The 19,040-nt window shown below is 45.8% G+C and overlaps 1 protein-coding gene across 3 annotated transcripts in view; it reads left to right on the top strand.

The window, feature by feature from the left end:
* The window catches only part of scn5lab (sodium channel, voltage gated, type V-like, alpha b), a 489,515-nt gene that overhangs the window by 227,322 nt on the left and 243,153 nt on the right, over window positions 1-19,040 (top strand). For all 3 annotated transcript variants that reach the window (XM_063044491.1, XM_063044492.1, XM_063044490.1), the window contains exons 12-13: window positions 1,465-1,638; window positions 8,979-9,332. In XM_063044491.1, coding sequence (XP_062900561.1) covers window positions 1,465-1,638; window positions 8,979-9,332 — 528 coding nt within the window. The remainder of the gene's footprint in view (window positions 1-1,464; window positions 1,639-8,978; window positions 9,333-19,040) is intronic.

Here is a 19,040-nt window from a genome sequence, read left to right as displayed (position 1 = left end):
GGCGAACGAGGCTTGACCAAACCCCGGATGAGCCTTTACCAGGGGTGGCCAATAGTTTGTATGGGTGCATCTGAAAGCATGAGAGAGGCTGAAGGAGGGGAACTTCCTTGAGATTGGCACAGTCGCTGATGGTGGAGCATGGCACATTGTGGGTGCTCTGGAGGCCTTTGTTAAGGATGAACACACAGGCTCGGGGCTGTAAGGCAGCAAGAGACTGGAGATAGGGAGGGATTGGAGCGGCAGCGTTTGCGTGTGTGTGTGTGTGTGCACGCGCGCACGGATGCATTTGTGCATGTGACTTTGTGTTTACATATGCTTGTGAACGTGTATGTGATGGTGTGAATGTGCACATGTGTGTGCCTGTGTGCGTGCTCCCTGTTTACAGTGTGCTGACCTTAACAGAGGAGAGGCATGGATACTTTGAGTTAGTTGCATTCATACCATTGTCAGGAATCACGTTCTCTGTTGTGACCGGATGCTCTATTCTGTTTACAATGTGGGTCCCATCTCAAAGGGCAGCTGGGATTCAATGCAAAACTAAGATGCCTCTCTCTGTGGCATGTGTTCATGTAAATAACTGTGTGTGTGTGTCTGTGTGTGTGAGTGTGTGTGTGTGTGTGTGTGATGTGTGTGTGTGCGTGAGAGTGTGTGTGTGCGTGTGTGAGAGAGTGTAAGTGTGTGAGTGTGTGCGTGTGTGAGTGTGTGTGTGTGTGCATGAGTGTGTGTGTGCGTGTGTGTGTGTGAGAGAGTGTAAGTGTGTGCATGTGTGAGTGTGTGTATATGTGCACACGTGTGTGTGTGTGTGCGTGAGAGTGAGTGTGTGTGTGCGTGCGCGTGTGTGTGAGTGAGAGAGTGTAAGTGTGTGCATGTGTGTGCACACGTGTGTGTGAGTGTGTGTGTGTGCGCGCGCGTGTGTGTGTGTGTGAGAGAGAGAGAGTGTGCGTGTGTGAGTGTATGTGTGTGTGTGTGTCTGTGTGTGTGTGCACGCGTGTGTGTGAGTGTGTGTGTGAGTGCGTGTGTGTGTGTGTGTGTGTGTGTGTGTGTGAGATGTGTGTGTATCAGTGCTGGTCTGGCAGCTGACTCCTTCTATAAATAATGGCAGGCAGGTGCCAGGTTATGCGCGGACTGCGAGGTACGTCGGGTAGCCCTGGGCCAGTTGCAAGGTATGGACTGGAGGTGACACCAGTCCCATGTGGAAAGCGACTGTACAGCCTCGTGTCAGGCACTCAGTCCATCTCCTTGTGGCTGGCATAACGAGGTAGATTATGAGGTCAGGAGTCCATCTTATTGTAGAAGACGACCGTTCAATAGTATAGAAACTGCTTGAGGCATAGACATGATGGGCTGATCAGCCTGCTTTGATTTTGTAAGATGATATGATTTCCTACTACTCGACCTTATGACAAACTGTAGATGGTATGGTGAGCTTTTGTGTAAATCGTGATATCTGAAACCTTCCCACAGGAATTGTCGAGACTAGGGCATGAGACTCGGTCAAGAAGTTCTTCCGAGAGGTCACACCTAAGTGCCAGAAGCATCAAGGAAAGAGGCTTCAGAAGTAGGAATGGGAAAGAACTGGGAATATCGGAAAGAGAGAAAGGACCAAGATCAGCATCTGAAGAAGGTTTACCCCGGAAGGTTGGTTCATTCATTTTGTGCCGTGCTGATCGATCATGGTTTTTCCATGACCGTGGTTCTTTTTGGCAAATCTTCCTACAGGAATGGTTTGTAGGAAACCACCTCTCCTGGGCAGTGTCTTTACAAGATGGGTGATTCCCCCGGCCATTATCAACACTCTTCCGAGATTGTCTTCTTGGTATCAGTGGTCACAGGGCCTGAAGTATGCACCAGCTGCTCATATGACCATACACAACCTGCTTCCATGGCTTCCCGTCACCCTGCTTGGGATCTAAGCAGGCGCTACACCCTGCCCAAGGGTGCAGGCTAGCGGAGGGAAGGAGCGCCTTACATCTCCTTTGTTGGAGACTTCCCTGTCCGGTGGTTGACTTATTGAAGGATTCTCCATTCTATTCATCAACTGCCCTGTGTTATTGATAACTGCCAATAACTTTTCCATGACGCTTACACAGAAAACTCGGCCGCCGAGGAGTTATAAATTCATTGAGTAGTACAGCATGAGCAAAGGCCCATTTCATTCATCCTGACTAAATTTCCAAAGTGCTATTTGCCAGCATTTGGTTGAAACCTCCAAACCTTTCCTACCCACTTTCCTGCTTGACTGGCTTTTAAGTAACAGAAATGTTGTAAACCCAGTATGGTTCAAATGCAACAGAGACAAGAAGCTCAGAGTAACTGGGGTGTTCTAGAGGTGGCTTTTCAAAAAAAATTGGTAAAAGGTAAATTGTTTTATTATTGTCAATGTACCAAGGCACAATGAAAAATTTTGTTTCGCATGCCATGCATCCAGATTTCTACAGATGTCACGTGGAGAGCATTCTAACTGTCTTCATCAATGTCTGGTGTGGGGGGTAGGGGGTTTCACTGCATTGGATCGAAGTAAACTGCAGAGAGTTGTAAAATTAGTCAGCGTCACGGGCACTAGGCTCCAGAGAATCCAAAACATCTTCAAGGAGTGGTGCCTCAGAAAGGCAGCGTCCATCATTAAGGACCCCCATCACCCAGGACATGCCCTCTTCTTATTGCTATCACCCGGGGGGAGGTACTGGAGCCCGAAGGCACACACACAGCGATTCAGGAACAGCTTCTTCCCTTCTGCTATCCGATATCTGAATGGACACTGAAACCATGAGCACAATATCTCACTACTTTTTTTTCCTCAATTTTTGTACTACTTATTTAATTTAACTGTTTTATTTATATTTATATATATATATATATATATATATATATATATATATATATATACACACACACACACACATACATATATTTATATATACATATATACTTTTTTTGTATATTATGTATTGCACTGTACTGATATTGCAAAGTTAACAAATTTCACAACATATTTCACAATATTCTCATCAGAATCACATTATCAGATCAGTATGAGATGGTCAGAGGAAACACAGTAACAGAATACATAATATAGTAAACACAAGAGATTCTGCTGATGTTGGAAATCCACAGACAAACAAACACAAACACACACACACACACACACACACACACACACACACACACGTACGTGCTGGAGGAACTCAGCAAGTCAGGTTATATCTATGGAAACGAATAAAGTTGAAGTTTGGTCTGAGACTGCTGAAGGGTCTGGTCCCAAAGCTCTGTATTCTTTTCCGTAGATGCTGTGCTCTGACATCCCCCTCTGTACTTTCTGCTGAGTCCCTCTGGCATTGTGTGTGAGTTGCTATACATAATATTGTATGACAGTGCAGTACAGGCAGACAATAGGGTGCAAGGCTATAGTGAGGTAGATTGTGAGGTGAAGAGTCCAACTTATCATACAGGAGGTTCATTCAATAGTCTTATTACAGCAGGATAGAACCTGTCCTTGAGCTTAGAGATGTGTGCTTTCAGGCCTTTGTGTCTTGTGCACGATGGGAAATGGGAGAAGAGGGGGATCTTTGATGATGTTGTCTTCTAAGGCAGCGAGAAGTGTAGACAGAGTCTGTGGAGGGCAGGCTGGTTTTCACCATGTGACAATGTGCTGACAGAGGAAAATCACTAGTCAGTAGGGGAAAAAAAATAAGGGGAGGCTGTGGAGTATTTGGCAAACTCCTGCAAAGAGAGCCTGTGGCAGATGTTTGCTAAATTAACAAGTTCTTCCTTAACCACCCAACTCCTTCAAAGCAAAGGAATATTGTGTTCAATTCTCACCGCCTCATTATAGGAAGGATGTGGAAGCTTTAGAGAGGGTGCAGAGGAGATTTGCCAGGATGCAGGACAAGCTTTTCACTCTGTGTCTCAGTACGTGTAACTAAAATAAACTCGTTTGGTATGTGCCCTGTCGTGTGACGTGGGTGATCATGGTCTATCCATGACCATGATTGTTTTTGGCAAATTTTTTGATAGAGGTGGTTTGCTGTTTCTGGGCAGTGTCTTTACAAGAGGAGTGACCCCAGACGTTACCATCATTCTGCAGAAAAAGCCCACTTGTACTCTATCAGTAGCCTGCCTGGGGTCAGTGGTCACATAACCAGGACTTGTGATCTGTACCAGCTGCTCGTATGACCGTCCACCACCTGCCCCCATGGCTTCGCATGACCTTGATCGGGGGTGCGAAGCAGGTGCTACACCTTGCCCAAGGGTGACCTGCAGGCTAGCGGAGAGAAGGAGCACCTTACACCTCCTTTGGTAGAGATGTATCTCCAACCTGGCACCCAAATAAGCCAATACCAATTCCAAGGATAGGCTGAGTTTATTCTCACTGAACGTTGGGAGGTTTGAGGGATGCTGTTAAGCAGTTTTATAAGAATAGGAGGGGGATAGGTAGGACAGGTAGAATCTTTCCTCCAGGACAAGGGAGTCTACAACCAGAGGGGAGAAATTTAAAGGAGATCTGTGGGCTTAAGGTTTTCACATGGAGGGTGGTGAATGTCGGGAGCAAGCTGCCAGAGGAGGTGCAAGAGTAAATACCCAGTGGGTCAGGCAGGACTGTGCCATTGTCACAGATGGATGACGGAAAAGCATCACATTAACTGAAAGTGTAGAATTCCCCGCTGTGCCCTGCTTAGAAAGAAGACAAACGGCTCTTCCTCAGGCTTGTGTTGGGCCTCGTCGAAGCAGGTCTTTAGTCTTCTATGACCAGGCTCATTACAGGGCTCGATGTTAAATTTATCAAGCGTTGGCATGTTATTTTCTAAGATGTCGGTGAAGCCGAATTTGGATTATTATGTTTCCTGGTCAGCTGCCTACAGGAAATCTATCAATGAGCTGTAAAGAGTGCTGAGAAAAGCTACAGGGATCTTGCCAGCACTTGAGGAGCTGAGTTACAGTGAAAGGTTGAACAAGCTAGAACTTTATTCCCTGGAGCACAGGAGAATGAGGGGAGGTCTCCTAGAGGTATACAGAATTATGAGGGATGTAGATAGGGTTTGTACAAGCAGGTTTTTTTCTCATCAGGTTGGGTGAGACTGGAACTAGAGGTCATAGTTTTTGGGTGAAAGGTGAAATATCTAAGAGGAATCTGAGAGGAAACTCGGTGTTCGGTCTGAGTGTGGAACGAGCTGCCAGTGGAAGTGGTGGATGTGGTATCAATTGCAACATTTAAGATAAGTTTGGATAGGAACATGGGTGAGAGGAGCATGGAGAGCTATGGTCCTGGTGCAGGAAGATGGGCAGGAGACCAGGTCAGCATTGAGTAGATGGGTTGAAGGGCCTGGTTCTGTGCTATAGTGCTCTGTGACTCTGTGAATATGTAAGGGCAGTATAGTGGTCCGGTTCGCAGAACCTCTGCCCCACATTGCTCGTCTGCTGGGTTCAATCCTCACTTTGGGTGCTGTCCGTGTGGAGTTTGCAGGTTCTGACTGTGACCGTGTGGGTTTCCGCAAGGTACTCTATTTCCTCCCACATTCCAGAAGCATACAGGTTTGGGGACACCAAGGTAGCATAGCAGTAAGCATGGCTCGATTACAGCGCGGGGGCGTTGGAGTTCAGAGTTCAATTCCGACGCTTGTACGTTCTCCCCATGGAACGCGGGGGCTTCCTCCAGGTGCTCCAGTTTCCTCCCACAGTCCAAGGATGTACTGGTTAGTAGGGTCATTGGTCATTATAAATTATCCTGTGATTAGGCTACAGTTAAACAGGTGGGCTGCACTGCATGCAGCTCGTTGTGCTGGAAGGGCCTATTCCAAGCTGAATCCCTAAATTAATAAATAAAAGTAATATGTTAGAGAGTTAATGGTTTGTGGTGAGTGGTGGAGTCGGGTGGGTTGTGTGGGGGGGGTGGGGAGCAATGTAAGTATGGAGAGAATGTCATGGGTTAGGGTTGGGGTAATGTCTAAATACTGATCCGTAGAGTCTCAGTGAGCCGTAGGGCCAGGTTCCCAGCTGTATCTCACTGTGACTCTGTTAGTCTAGCCACTCACATTTCCAATTGACTTGTGCTCCCTTTTGATAGTTCAGATTTTATTTGTCTCCTGTGCTGTCTCCACCTGCCCTCTCTCAGTCAGCAGCACTGCGATTTTGGCCATTCAGTTCCTCCTCTGGGTCTGCGTCCTTCCCTGTTGTCCTCTCCGCACCCCCCCTTAAAACCTCGATCAATTTGACACCTTCCCTAGTTAAGCACCAAGCAATGGGACTCACCTAACAACGAGTGTCCTTGACTTCTAGAGTATTCGAAGCAGTGATGGGGAGGAATTTGTCTTTGACCACAACACCCCCCCCACTACTTTATTGCTTCCTGTCAGAAGTCACCTCATGGACAGACACTCCTGTGCCTAGCATCACTTTATGGGCAAGCTATCTATGTATTTATATTTATTGTGTTTTTATTACTGTGTCCTTTATCTTATTGTGCTTTGCTTTTGTGCTCATCAGATCCAGAGTAACAAACACTTTGTTCTCCTTTACACTTGAAATGACATTGAACAGTATTGAATCCTTGATCCTTGAATTTGAGGGCTGCACAGATTACACACAGGGTTATCGATTGCCGGGGGGTGGAATTTGTTTTTGGGTCCCAGCAGGAATTAGGCAGAGGGTTATAGATTGCCAGGGGTGGGGGTGGAATTTCTCTTTGGGTTCCAACAGGAATTATGCATAGGGCTATTGGTTGCCGGATAAACCCACTTCCCATGTACACAAGTCCGTTAACATCAGCGGATCTGTTGGATGCAAGATGGTCCAATCTCTGTTCGGTACCTTTGTGATAGCAACTGAAGCCAAATTGATTTTAATTAGTGGTTTTAATTAATGTGGTGGGGACAAGTTGGCCAGTCGATCGCAGTGACATCCTTCCTGCTTCTCCTATCCATGGGCTGTGCGTATTCTCCTGGACATAAAAGGAGGCTATTCAGCCCGTTGAGTCTCTGCCAGCTTTCAGAACGTTTGGTTGGTCCTGTTCCTCCACCGATTTACCTGAAATTCTCTCTGACATTCCCGTCAACAGCCCTCACATTCAAAGTCAAAGTAAATTTATCAAAGTATGTAAGTGTCACCTTGAGATTTATTTTCTTGTGGGCATTTACAGGAAAATCTAGAAGTACAATAGAATTGATGAAAAACTTTCCGTAAACAAAAGACTGACAAACAGCTAATGTGTAAATTGGACACATCACACAAATAATAAATAAATAATACAGAGAACATGAGTCGCAGAGCCTCGAAAGTGGGATCAGTTCAGTGCTGAGGCGAGTGAAGTTATCCACGCTGGTTCAGGAGCCTGACCGTTCCTGAACATGATGGTGTGGGACCTCAGGCTCTTTTACGTCCTGTCTTATGGTAGTAGCGAGAAGACAGCATGGCCTGGATGGTGTGAGAAATGATGATGGATATTGGTTCCTTGTGGCAGTGCTCCTCATAGATGTGCTTAGTGGTGGGGACGGCTTTTCCTATGATGGACTGGGCTCTGTGTCCACCATTTAGCCGTTCTGTTCCTGGACACTGGTGTTTCCATATCAGGCTGTGATGCAACCCGTCAGGGCACTCCCCTCTGTACATCTATGGAAGTTTATCAAAGTTTTAAATGACATGCCACTCAACTGCAATTCTGCAAAATTCTTTTCTACCAAAATGCACTTGTAATAGTGTCAATTTACAGAGGCCAATTAACTTCCCAACTTACAAACTCCACATGGACAGCACTGGAGATCAGGGTCGAAGACTTGTCCCTAGCTATGAGGCAGCGATGCTAACCACTGTGCTGTCATCTTTATGTCTGAAAAACAAGCTTTAAAGACATGGGAAATACATACGATTTGCATCAATGACATGAATATAATATGTGACACCGAACCGTCCTTCCTGCTGTGGTGTGAGTCTGACAAGGTCATCTGTTTTATGGGGCACTCCTGGTGCGGCCTCCATTTCACCAGTGGGACCCGTCATAGATATCCCCTCCCTTTGCTCTGTGTGCGCGAAAGACAGGATATCCCAGTGGCTACCCATTTCAATTTGATTTCCCATTCCTATTTTGTTATGTTGGTCCTTGATCTCCTCTTCTACACAATGAGACTGAATTCGTGTTGGAGGAGCGACACCTCATATTCCATTTGGGTAGCCTCCAACCTGATGGCATGAACGTCGATTTCTCCAACTTCTGGTAACTTCTCCCTTCTCCCTCCTCTCTTTTTCCATTCCCTATTCTGGTTACCCTCTCGCCCCTTCTCTTCTCCTCACTTGCCCATCACCTCCCTCTGGTTTTTCTTCCACCTTCTCTTTCTCCCATAGTCCCACTCTCCCCTCCTATCAAATTCCTTCTTCTTCCACCTATCCCCTCCCAGCTTCTCACATCACTCCCCCTCCCCCATCCACTTGGTTTCACCTATCACCTGTCACCTTGTACTCCTTCCCCTCACCACCCAGCCCCAGCTTATTCTGGCTTCTTCTCCCTTCCGTTCCAGTCCTGATGAAGGGTCTCGGCCCAAATTGTTGACTGTTTATTTCCCTCACCACTGCTACGACCTTCAGACTCACTTTCATGGACTCTTTACAACTCTTGCTCTCAATATAATCTTCTTTTCTTTGCACATTTTGTCTTCTTTCACACACTGGTTGTTTGTCATTTTTTGGTCTAATTATACATAGAACACCGAACAGTACAGGTCCTACACCATGATGTTGTGCCAACTGTTGATCCCACTCCAGGGTCAATCTAACACTGCCCTCCCACATAGCCCTCCTGTTTTATGTACAGTTTTTCATTAAATTCTTCTGTATTTCCTGAGATTGCCCTCAAGAAAAAAAGAATCTCAGGGTGTTATATAGTAACATACTGTACTTTGATAATAAGGTTACCTTGCACTTTGAACTCTGTTCATGAGCCGTGTGCGTCGGTACTTGCGGGGACCAGCTAAAAGCCTCTGATCTCTCCGCAGCCCCTCCTGACGCCGATTCTCTCCAACCACCACCCGACGGGGCGAGGCAGCATCTTTCGCTTCCGGACGCACTCCGTGGACGCTGTGCTGGGGAACGTGTTCTCGGACGAGGAAGACAGCGACAAGAGCGAGAGTGTGCGGAGCTCCCTGTGCCTGCCCCCACTCAACCGCACCAACAGTAATCAGAGCCACGGGAGCCACCGGTCCGTGCTGGGAGCACCGCGCAGCCAGCAGAAGCTACACCTCGCCGTGGACCAGAATGGCGTGGTCTCTGTGGTGGGAGGGTCCCCTGTCTCGCCAAGCTCGCTCTGCCTCCCTCAGGTCACCGTGGATAAGCCATTCTCCGAAGACTATGTAAGCACTTTCCAAGGATTTTAATTTCATTTATTTAGAGGTGCAGCATGGTAACAATGAGCCCGCGGTGCTCAATTATGCCCACGTCACTAACTGATCTGCTAGCGCGTACACCTTTGGAAAGTGGGAGGTGACCGAAGGAAGCCCACGTGGTAAGGGCACGGACAGCAGTGGGTTGCAGGGTGGCCAGCCGTGTATATGGTGGGCTGAGGACCCTGTCTCTGAGCTGTATGGCTCCTGATAAAGAGGCCCCCAAGGTGAAGTGTTCCTGGACACTGAAGGCAAGACGCCCCAGAAGCAGGAGAGGACAAGCAAAAAAGCAGGGCAGGGACAGGGGCAATTTATCCCAGTGGGGGTGGGTGGGGTGTAATTCACACCGGCCTTCAGGGTGGAAAAAAAACGGATACATTCTCTTGAGCCAGTTTGTAAAATATTCGATAGCTAACTCTGTTTACTTTAAGTGTAATAAAGTAAAATTTACTTAACTTTGGGGAGTGAATGAATCAGAATCAGAATCATTATCATTCACATATTTCATGAAATTTATTGTTTAGAGATTGTCATCCCTAACATTGACTGAACAAATCTACTTATCGCAATAGTAAGTTAAGTACTAGACAGAACTAATAGAACTCGGTGGCCACTTTATTAAGTACAGGAATATACCTAATAAAGTAGCCACAGGAGGGGAATCAAGTGTGATCCTCTGCTGCTCTAGCCCATCCACTTCAAGGTCTGACCGCTGCACACTGCTGTTGTAACGTGTGGTTATTGGAGTTACTGTCACCTTCCTGTCAGCTTGAACCAGTCTGGACAGTCTCCGCTGACCGCTCTCATTGACAGGCATTTTCGCCCTACTGGATATTTGTTTTGTTTTTTTTTCCCACCATTCTCTGTAAACTCTAGAGACTGTTTGTGTGAAAATCCCAGGAGATCAGCAGTTTCTGAGATACTCAAACCGCCCTGTCTGGTACCAACAATCATTCCACAGTCAAAATCACTTAGATCCCGTTCTTTCCCCATTCTGATGTTTGGTCTGATCAACACCCGAACCTCTTGGTCATGCCTGCATGCTTTTATGCATTGAGTTGCTGCCACCTGATTGGCTGATTAGATACAGTATTTGCATTAGCAAGCAGATGTACAGGTGTACCTAATAAAGTGGCTGCTGAACGCAGACGAAACAGCGCAGGAAGAGGCCCTTCAGCCCGCGATGTCTGTGCTGAACGGCAGCACGGTATGTGGTGGGAAGTATCATGCTTTGCTGCGGCATGGTAGCGGAGTGGCTAGTAATCTTCTGCAGTGCCAGCGATCACTGATTGGGGCTCAGTTCGTGCTACTGTCTGCAAGGAGTTTGTAAGTTCACACCATGACTGGGTGGCACTCTAGTTTCCTCCACATTCCAGAGGCGTACGGCTCATGTTAGGAAGCTTTGGGCGCGCTGCGTTGGATTGAAAGCAGGGCAGCACTTGCGGGCTGCCCCAATACTTATTTGGATTGTGTTGGTTGTTGACGCAAGCAACACATTCTCTTGTATGTTTCAATGTTTCAAAGTACGAGGGGTGATTGATAAGTTCATGGCCTAAGGTAGAAGGAGTCAATTTTAGAAAACCTAGCACATTTATTTTTCCTACATTTACACACTTAGTCCAGCAGTCGTGGAGCATACAGATCCCTTCTTTGTAGAAGTTGGCGTCTTGGACCTTCAGAAGTGGTCCACAGCAGGGGTGATTGATAAGTTTGTGGTCTAAAGTAGAAGGAGATGAGGAGAAACTTCAAAATTTCTGCATTTTCACTCAGAGTTGAACTGCACGTGCATTTAACGAGAGCTGTATAACTCATTTCCTTCGACCATAGGCCACGAACTTATCAATCACCCCTGCTGTGGACCACCTGGAGGTCCAAGACGCTCTTGTTACATGCATGTGCAGTTCAACTCTTTGAGTGATAATGCAGAAAGTTTGAAGTTAATAAATCATCTCCTTCTACCTCAGCCCACAAACTTATCAAGTATGCTCCACAACTGCTTTACTAAGTATGTAAATGTAGGAGGGGACTATGTTGAAAAATAAATGTGCTAGGTTTTCTAAAATTGACTCCTTCTACCTCAGGCCACAAACTTATCATTCACCCCTCGTACATGTGACAAATAAAACTAATCTTATCTGAACATAATGCCAGAAGAAAACAGCATCCATCATCAAAGACCCCACCATCCAGGCCATGACCTCTTCTCGCTCTCACCATCAAGCAGAAGACAGTGCAGAGGCCTTAGGATTCACACCACCAGGTTCAGGAACAGCTACAACCCCACAACCATCAGACTCCTGAACCAGTGTGGACAATCTGAGACTGTGACCTGGGGGGAAATGGCTAATACCAGGGCTAATTTTAAGGTGATTGGAGGAAAGTAAAGATGGGGTGTCAGACATAGGTTTGCTTACACAGAGAGTGGTGGGTGTGTGGAACGTCCTGCCAGGGCTGGTGTTAGAGGCAGATACATCAGGGTCAGATAAGACATTCTTAGTTAGGCACATGAATCTTAGACAAAAGGAGGGAAGTGTTAGATTGATTTAAAAGTAAGTTAAAAGCATCCTCCACTGAAACAGGAGCAACAAGAAATCAACAAGAGGATCTCAGTGGGTCAAACAGCATCTGTGAGTGGAAAGGGATTATCGCTGTTCCTCCAACAGATTGATTGTCGTTCCACCTACAGTCTCCTGTGTCTCCTTTACTTCACCATCACGTTCGTGAATAAAATTTAGAACCGTTTCCTTTCAAAGGGGACAGGAGATTACTGCTCACGGCAGCCCTGCCAAAGTGGAAACCTGTCATCTTGTCACAACAAAGTAATTTAAAAGGTGGTGCGGGGTTTGTGATGTGCCAGGTTCTTGAAATGATCTGGAACTTTTAACCTCGGCTTCTGGTGACCATCTAGGGAGTTTGAGCTGTGGTGCTATGTGGTACCTGCAATTGAAATACGGCCTTTCTGTTTATTTTTAGAGGAAATGTTTGCAGGAAAAGGAAATTTATAGCGTCACAGTGATGTGAAGCACCAGTTACATCTAAACGATTGTCTATACACGATGGGCATCCCAAAGCATTTTACAGGAGTGGTATCAAATAAACTTTTAGCTTCATAACGTAGAACATACGAAGGGTGATTGATAAGTTCGTGGCCTAAGGTAGAAGGAGTCAATTTTAGAAAACCTAGCACATTTATTTTTCAACATAGTCCCCTCCTACATGTACACACTTAGTCTAGCGGTCATGGAGCATACAGGTCCCTTCTTCGTGGAAGTGGTCCGCAGCAGGGGTGATTGATAAGTTCGTGGCCTAAGGTAGAAGGAGTCAATTTTAGAAAACCTAGCACATTTATTTTTCAGCATAGTCCCCTCCTACATGTACACACTTAGTCCAGCGGTTGTGGAGCATACGGATCCCTTCTTCGTGGAAGTGGTCCGCAGCAGGGGTGATTGATAAGTTCGTGGCCTAAGGTAGAAGGGGATGAGTCATTAACTTCAAACTTTCTGCACTATCACTCAAAGAGTTGAACTGCTCGTGCATGTAACGAAAGCATCTTGAACCTCCAGGTGATCCACAGCAGGGGGTGATTGATAAGTTCGTGGCCTAAGGTAGAAGGAGTCAATTTTAGAAAACCTAGCACATTTATTTTTCCTACATTTACACACTTAGTCCAGCAGTCGTGGAGCATACAGATCCCTTCTTTGTAGAAGTTGGCGTCTTGGACCTTCAGAAGTGGTCCACAGCAGGGGTGATTGATAAGTTTGTGGTCTAAAGTAGAAGGAGATGAGGAGAAACTTCAAAATTTCTGCATTTTCACTCAGAGTTGAACTGCACGTGCATTTAACGAGAGCTGTATAACTCATTTCCTTCGACCATAGGCCACGAACTTATCAATCACCCCTGCTGTGGACCACCTGGAGGTCCAAGACGCTCTTGTTACATGCATGTGCAGTTCAACTCTTTGAGTGATAATGCAGAAAGTTTGAAGTTAATAAATCATCTCCTTCTACCTCAGCCCACAAACTTATCAAGTATGCTCCACAACTGCTTTACTAAGTATGTAAATGTAGGAGGGGACTATGTTGAAAAATAAATGTGCTAGGTTTTCTAAAATTGACTCCTTCTACCTCAGGCCACAAACTTATCATTCACCCCTCGTACATGTGACAAATAAAACTAATCTTATCTGAACATAATGCCAGAAGAAAACAGCATCCATCATCAAAGACCCCACCATCCAGGCCATGACCTCTTCTCGCTCTCACCATCAAGCAGAAGACAGTGCAGAGGCCTTAGGATTCACACCACCAGGTTCAGGAACAGCTACAACCCCACAACCATCAGACTCCTGAACCAGTGTGGACAATCTGAGACTGTGACCTGGGGGGAAATGGCTAATACCAGGGCTAATTTTAAGGTGATTGGAGGAAAGTAAAGATGGGGTGTCAGACATAGGTTTGCTTACACAGAGAGTGGTGGGTGTGTGGAACGTCCTGCCAGGGCTGGTGTTAGAGGCAGATACATCAGGGTCAGATAAGACATTCTTAGTTAGGCACATGAATCTTAGACAAAAGGAGGGAAGTGTTAGATTGATTTAAAAGTAAGTTAAAAGCATCCTCCACTGAAACAGGAGCAACAAGAAATCAACAAGAGGATCTCAGTGGGTCAAACAGCATCTGTGAGTGGAAAGGGATTATCGCTGTTCCTCCAACAGATTGATTGTCGTTCCACCTACAGTCTCCTGTGTCTCCTTTACTTCACCATCACGTTCGTGAATAAAATTTAGAACCGTTTCCTTTCAAAGGGGACAGGAGATTACTGCTCACGGCAGCCCTGCCAAAGTGGAAACCTGTCATCTTGTCACAACAAAGTAATTTAAAAGGTGGTGCGGGGTTTGTGATGTGCCAGGTTCTTGAAATGATCTGGAACTTTTAACCTCGGCTTCTGGTGACCATCTAGGGAGTTTGAGCTGTGGTGCTATGTGGTACCTGCAATTGAAATACGGCCTTTCTGTTTATTTTTAGAGGAAATGTTTGCAGGAAAAGGAAATTTATAGCGTCACAGTGATGTGAAGCACCAGTTACATCTAAACGATTGTCTATACACGATGGGCATCCCAAAGCATTTTACAGGAGTGGTATCAAATAAACTTTTAGCTTCATAACGTAGAACATACGAAGGGTGATTGATAAGTTCGTGGCCTAAGGTAGAAGGAGTCAATTTTAGAAAACCTAGCACATTTATTTTTCAACATAGTCCCCTCCTACATGTACACACTTAGTCTAGCGGTCATGGAGCATACAGGTCCCTTCTTCGTGGAAGTGGTCCGCAGCAGGGGTGATTGATAAGTTCGTGGCCTAAGGTAGAAGGAGTCAATTTTAGAAAACCTAGCACATTTATTTTTCAGCATAGTCCCCTCCTACATGTACACACTTAGTCCAGCGGTTGTGGAGCATACGGATCCCTTCTTCGTGGAAGTGGTCCGCAGCAGGGGTGATTGATAAGTTCGTGGCCTAAGGTAGAAGGGGATGAGTCATTAACTTCAAACTTTCTGCACTATCACTCAAAGAGTTGAACTGCTCGTGCATGTAACGAGAGCGTCTTGAACCTCCAGGTGATCCACAGCAGGGGGTGATTGATAAGTTCGTGGCCTTAGGTAGAAGGAAATAAGTTATACAGCTCTTGTTACATGCACGTGTAGTTCAACTCTGAGTGGAAATGCAGAAAGTTTGAAGTTAATAACTCATCATCTTCTACCTTAGGCCACGAACTTATCAATCACCCCTGCTGTGGGCCACTTTGTGGAGGTCCAAGACGCCAACTTCTACAAAGAAGGGATCCGTATGCTCCACGGCCGCTGGACTAAGTGTGTAAATGTGGGAAAAATAAATGTGCTAGGTTTTCTAAAATTGACTCCTTCTACCTTAGGCCACGAACTTATCAATCACCCCTCGTAGAACAGTACAGCTCAGTACAGGCCCTTTGTCCCACAATGTTATGCTGGCCTTTCAGTCTACTGCACGATCAATCAAACCCTTTCTTCTTTAACAGCCCATTACCCTACATTTTTCTATCATCCATATACTGATCTAAGAGTCTCTTAAATGTCCCTAATATATCTCCTTTAACACCGCCCCCGGCAGCGTGTTCCAGTCACCTACCTCTCTCTGTGTAACAAACCAGCCTCTGACTTCTCATCTAAACTTGTCTCTAATCACCTTAAAAGGATGTTCCCTGGTATTATTTGATTTATTTATTCACAAGTATATCACAAGCCCTGGTTATGTGACCACTGACACCAGGCAATCTCTGAACAGTATTGATAATGGCTGGGGTCATCTGTCTTGTAAAGACACTGCCCAGATGAAGACAATGACAAACCACTTCAGTAGAAAAATTTTCCGAGAGCAATCATGGCCAAAAGAACATGACCCCCATGACATGGCACATAATGGTGATGATGGTGAATCATGGAACAATTTACAATGACCAAATGACCCACACAGTTATAGGGAGAATGCACAAGCTCCTTACAGACAGACAGCGGTGGGGATTGAATGCGGGTTGCTGGTACTGCAGCCATTAACATTCTGGGACATAGGCACTGGCTGTCCATTCTATCTATTCCTCTCTCAAGTTGCCTCTCAGGCTGCTACGCTTTTGCTTTACCAGCACCCAGGTTCGACCCTGAGGCCTGTTCCTTCCCGTGAGGGGTTTGTCCTCTCTGTGACTGTCCCTGTTTCTCCAGGTGGCTCCCGTTTCCTCCCATGTCCCAAAGACATGCCAGGGGTTGACTGGCCACTGTAAATGTTAATATTTACACTGTATAGGTAGGGGAAAAGAAAATGAAAAGGACCCTTAGGGAGTTTGATGGACATATGAGTTACAGGGGTAGAGGGAGGTAAGCAGAGGTGATTGCTACCCTAAGATCTTGTTCAGTGGTGTTATAAGATGTAAAATATCTCATAAAGTTTAGGATGAGCGAGAGCCTGGTGTTAAGTCTGAGGTAAAGGATAGATAGAGGTGGAGAGAGTTAGGAAGGGAGTTGCAGGGCTGAGGGCTTGGACAGCGGGTGGAGTAATTCAGCCTGGAGATGAACGAGAGGTCAGAGCTGGAGAGGCAGAAGGATGTGGGGCTGGAAGAGGGAAGGTATGAGGGCACTGAGGGATTGGAAGGTAGGAATGGAATAGATAGCCATCAAAACAATTCTTGCACAGTGGAATGAATTGAGATGTTGGAAGAAAGAAACAAGGAAAGTGAGAAGAAAAAAAGACGAAGAAAGTGAGGAAGAGAGAAAGGAAGGAAGAAAAGAAGGGGAAAGAGAGAGACAGGCAGAGAAAGGAAAGAGAAAGAGAGGAAGGGAGAAAGAAAGGAAGAGAAAAAAGCAGAAAATAGGTACTTACTTTGGGTGAGAGCACATTCACTTAGGGAAGAATGTTTGCTGGGTCATTGGAGAGATGTTTTCTGACAGTCCATGTAGTAAAAAAGCCATTGAGACCCCTTCAAAGAGCATGGTACCGAGGTGGTTAGCACACTTCATCATACAGGTGACTTCTTCATCAATTCCCGCCGCTGCCTGTAAGGGTTCTCCTTGTGACTGTGATGGTGCACTGGTTTCCTCCCACATTCCAAAGACGTACTGGTTGGTACTTTAATTAGTCATTGTAAATGTCCCATGGTTAGGCTAGGGTTAAATTGGGGACTGCTGGGTATTGATGCTCGAAGGCCTATTCCATGATGTAACTCTAAATTTATAAATAAATAAAAATAAATTAAAATGTATATTGGAATTAACCAGGCTTAGCAGTAAAGAATTGAAATTAGTAGTAAAGAAAAACCTGCTTAGCTCAAATGACAATGTCACATTTTCTAAATGTTCAGGTTTCCCAAATGTGGTGCAGGGAACTAGGACAAGCAAAGATGTTCTGTCCATCATTTGACTGTAAGATCATAATGAATGGGAGTGGATTAGGCCTTTTAGCTCATCCAGTCTTCTCCACCATTCAATCACGGCTGATTCTTTATTATCAACCCCATTCTCTCACATTCTCCCCATAACAATCACAAACCCATCAATCTTTGCCTTTAGACCATTCAATGAATTGGCCCCTCAGCCCTCCAGGGCAACAGGTTCCACAGATTCAGCACCCTCTGGCTGAAGAGATTTCTCTTCATCTCTGTTCTGAATGTACATCGCTTTATTCTGAGGCTGTGCACACAGATCCTTGAATCTCCTACTGGAAGCATCTTCCACATGTCCACTGTACGCAGTCCTATTGGTAGGTTTCAATGCAAACCTCGCCTCATTTTTACGACCTCTATTGAATACAGGCCCAGAGATGTCAAATGATTTTCATACATTAACACTTCCATTCCCAGGATCATTCTTGAGAGCCCTAACCAGAGCTCGCACACTTTTCCTTAGATAAAGCACCCAACCTTGCTCACAATATTCCAAGTGCGGACCAATGCTTTATAAAGCCTTTGCAATGCATCCTTGCTGCTGTAAAAAGATAAGACATAGGAGTGGAAATAGTCTATTCGGCTCCAAGTCTGTTCAGCCGTTCAATCGTGGCTGATTTATTTTTCCTCTCAACTCCATTCTCCACGTAACCTTTGATGCTCTTACTAATCCTGAACCCATCAAGCTCTGCTTTAAATGACTTGGCCTCAACATTCCACAGACTCACCGCTCTTTGGCTAGAGAAATCCCTCGTCATTCCTGTTCTAAAGGGAACTGCTTCTACTCTGAGGCTGTGCCCTCTGGTGTCTCCCCCCCCCCACAGGAAACATCCTCTGCAGTCCTCTCTTTCCTGGATATTTGGAAGGTTTCAATGAGATCCCTCCTCATTCCTCTAAACTCCAACAATTACAGAAGATAAAACGTAGAACGTAGGACAGAACAGCACAGTACAGGCCCTTCAGCCCAGAATGTTGTGCTGACCTTTTAACCTACTCCAAGATCAATCTAACCCTTCCCTGCTACACAGCCCTTCATTTTTCTATCACCCATGTGTCCAAGAGTCTCCTAACTGTCCCTAACGTGCCTGCCTCTACCAGCACCATTCTAGTCTAAGCTTCTGGAAATGAATGCTAACACTGCGTTTGACACCTTTCCTACCAACTCTGGCGTGAGCTTGCACCAAATGCAAATTATACTTAGGAATGCCCCAGGGAGGTGGAGTCAGGAAGATCATTGTGATGCAGCAAGGCTGCCATACTGGGGGTTCTCCTGAGACAGGGAGGGATGAGTCCATGCGAGGGTCTTGAATTTAAATGTTTACGTAAGGCACGAAGCCAGTGTGCTGTCCAGGGATGCAGGTTGTGAAGAATGGCACAGTTGACAGAGGCTTGGGTATTCAGACTTCTCTTGAATGTTACAATTGAACCCTACTACCCCCTTCTGCTGGCAGCTCATTCCACTCTCATCAGCGTCTGAGTGAAGAAGTTCCCCCACAGATTCTCCTGAAACATTTCACCTTTCACCCTTAACCCATGACCTGAAGTTGTAGTTTCACCCAACCTTAGTGGAAAAGTCTGCTTGCTTTTACCCTATCTATACCCCTCATCATTCTGTATACCTCTATCACATTTCCCCCTATTCTTCTATGCTCTAAGGAATGAAGTCCTAATCTATTCAAACTTTCCCTGTTACTCAGGTCCTCAAGTCCTGGCAACATC

The sequence above is a fragment of the Mobula hypostoma genome, chromosome 3 (assembly GCF_963921235.1).
Source record: "Mobula hypostoma chromosome 3, sMobHyp1.1, whole genome shotgun sequence".
NCBI lineage: Eukaryota > Metazoa > Chordata > Chondrichthyes > Myliobatiformes > Myliobatidae > Mobula > Mobula hypostoma.
Note: the sequence above shows the minus strand (reverse complement) of the source record. Positions and strands in the feature narration are given on the sequence as shown.